The following is a 2,569-nucleotide window of genomic DNA, read 5'->3' on the forward strand; positions in this document are numbered from 1 at the left end:
CGTGCAAAAGAAAGGCTCCAAGAAGTCAGTCCGACGGATGAAGTTCTTGGAAAGCTACCTCGAAAAACTGCTGAAGTGCGACCAAAGCGTGACCAGGAGCATCGAGGTCACCCGCTTCTTCACCCCCAAAGACCACGACCTGCAGCCAGACTACACCAAGAACAGGTATGCTCCCAGCCCAGTGGGAAACTGTGAGGGGCAGATAAGAGCTTTGACCAGGTTTGGTAACATAAATTTTCTTCTATACAGTGTCATGATGCTGCTTTCTGATGATCAGAATGACGAGTCAGGTGGAGGAGGAGGCAGATCTGCCCACCACTTTCACCATGGAGGCAGCATCACTAACCCTTTTGTGACCCAGACATACCACTGCGTGGCTGCCTATGAGACAAAGGACACCAAGAACCGCCCATTCAAGGTGGCCAAGGACGAGAAGCTGGACGTCCTGATCAAAGACCCTGCAGGTCAGTGCTTTCAAATTTATGCATTTTTATTGAAGAGACTCTTATCTTTCTACTAAACAAGAGAGTCTCATGCTATTTTTTTAATTCATCTCCAGGCTGGTGGCTTGTGGAGAATGAAGATAAGCGCCTGGCTTGGTTTCCCGCTCCGTACCTGGAGCTGTCGGAAGGCGACGACGACGACGATGAAGATGAGCTTCAGCTGAGAGGTGTGTACTTGTGTTGCGCTGGAAAGTTTGACTTCAAAGAGTGCACTGGATACACATTTACAACATAAATGAGCATGCCTGTGAGCAGGTTCCACATATGTGCTGATGAAACTTTGCCTTGTTGTTACAAATAGCCAACACTAGGGAGCTGTCTTCAGCCATTTTCATCAGTGCATGTTTCCTTTTAATAAAAATCTAGATGCTGTTTTTGCATTTTAGGCGACTTATTTGACCACTTTTCAGCTCTGCTTTGTTGCTCAAGCTTTTTTTCTCTTGCCTGTGACTTTTAGGTGCTCTGTACTGTGCTGTGAGAAGTTACACGTCTAAGAAGGTTGATGAGATCTCCGTGCCCATTGGCTCTGTGGTTGAGGTGCTGAGGAAGTCTGACAATGGCTGGTGGCTCATTAGGTATGTCGGTGTTGTCTGTTTGCAAATGATAAACTTATCATCTTCTACTTAGAAAACTAGAAAGTCCAGATTTAATAGTATAGCAGTTTGTAGACAATTTAATTATTTTTAACAGGTTTGAATTACATCATGTTTTGTTCTCTACAGATTCAATGGCAGAGTAGGCTACATCCCAACCATGTACCTGAAGCCATACAACAACCCTAGGGCAGGCCTTTATGGGCTGCACAACAGGCTGCATAGCTCCTCTCTGAATCTGGCAACAGCCAGCAGGGATCGCCAGGCTCCCTACCCTCCCAGTATCCACGAAGAAGATGACCTACACCAGAATTCTGCTGGCCCCTCCAGACAAATGTTTGAGCCTGCACGTCTCCACAAGGCTCGATCTCTTGATGTCCTCTCCGATCCCTGGCCTCAGGGGGAGGAGGAGAGGGAAGCCCCAGCCTCAAACAGTCACCCGAGCATCATGAGCCAAATCAGCTCTGATTCCATTCTCTCTGAGTTCTCCTCAAGCAGCGACTCGTCCTCCAGTCTGAGGGAGGAGGCGCAGAGCCACGCAGACCACCCTGCAGCCTCGCAACAGCCCGACAGCTCGCGCAGCAGCCCCGATCCCAGCCTCTTAGACGGCGTCAGCTTCAACAGCGGCTCAGAGAGTTCTGGGTCTGTCAAGTCCAAAGGCAGCAGCAACGCCTCAGTCGTCCCCAGGGTACCTCCCCGACCCAAAACAGAGGAGATCCTGACCCGCTGCACCACCATGACGCGCAAGGCAGCCCTGGCCACCAAGGCTCGGCTCCAGATTCAGCCCGAGTCCATTCACAGCCGTTAAGGAAACCACGGCACCAGTGCTATACATTACAAATCCGACAATAAGTTGTATTCTTAATGATACTCACTTGTTTCTGCAAACCTTTTAGACTCATTATGTGTTTATAAGAAGCAAATGTAACTTGTTCAAAGCCACATTTAGATGAGATTAAGAGGCATTGCTTAACTTTTTGCTTGCTTCCTTCTTATGTGAAAGGCTAAAGGGAAAGCAGCTTGGACAAGGCAGCCGCAGACTAAAATTTCATAAAATAATGTCAAGACAATTCCCATTTTATCAAATGGAGCTTGGCGTCTTAATTTTGAACATTTCAGTGTAAGTATAAAACTAATGTAGCTTCAGTGAAGCATTATGAGGAGCAGTAAGTAAGTCTACGTATGTGACCTATAGTCACAATAAAAAGAAATAAGAAATAATAATAAAGTTTCTTTTCTAGCTTTGAAGAGTGTTTTGGGGAAGTTTCGGTGGCCTTGAAGCGGTTGCAAATGTACAGGGGCTTTATGGCTGTTTTAACATGTAGAAACCAATCAAATCAGCTGTGGGTTCAAAAATATTGTAAAAGATTGTGAATATGGTTAAATGATTATTTCCTCATTATTCACTGGAGTCCTTGTGCTTAACCGGTTTTGAAAAACTAATACATGTGAAGCAGCTGTTGCAAAAAAAAA

The 2,569-nt window shown here is 46.0% G+C and overlaps 1 protein-coding gene across 1 annotated transcript; it reads left to right on the plus strand.

Moving 5' to 3' along the window:
• Positions 1 to 4: 4 nt before the first annotated feature.
• On the plus strand, positions 5 to 2,563 carry noxo1b (NADPH oxidase organizer 1b; the record flags this gene model as incomplete). Its single annotated transcript, XM_005721951.1, has 5 exons — positions 5 to 165; positions 250 to 464; positions 560 to 670; positions 961 to 1,078; positions 1,226 to 2,563. Coding segments are annotated over 5 exons (1,284 nt in total), but the record flags the coding sequence as incomplete, so codon positions are not given.
• Positions 2,564 to 2,569: the final 6 nt, after the last annotated feature.

Source organism: Pundamilia nyererei, unplaced genomic scaffold, assembly GCF_000239375.1.
Source record: "Pundamilia nyererei isolate P.nyererei 1_Seehausen unplaced genomic scaffold, PunNye1.0 scaffold00005, whole genome shotgun sequence".
Classification (NCBI taxonomy): domain Eukaryota; kingdom Metazoa; phylum Chordata; class Actinopteri; order Cichliformes; family Cichlidae; genus Pundamilia; species Pundamilia nyererei.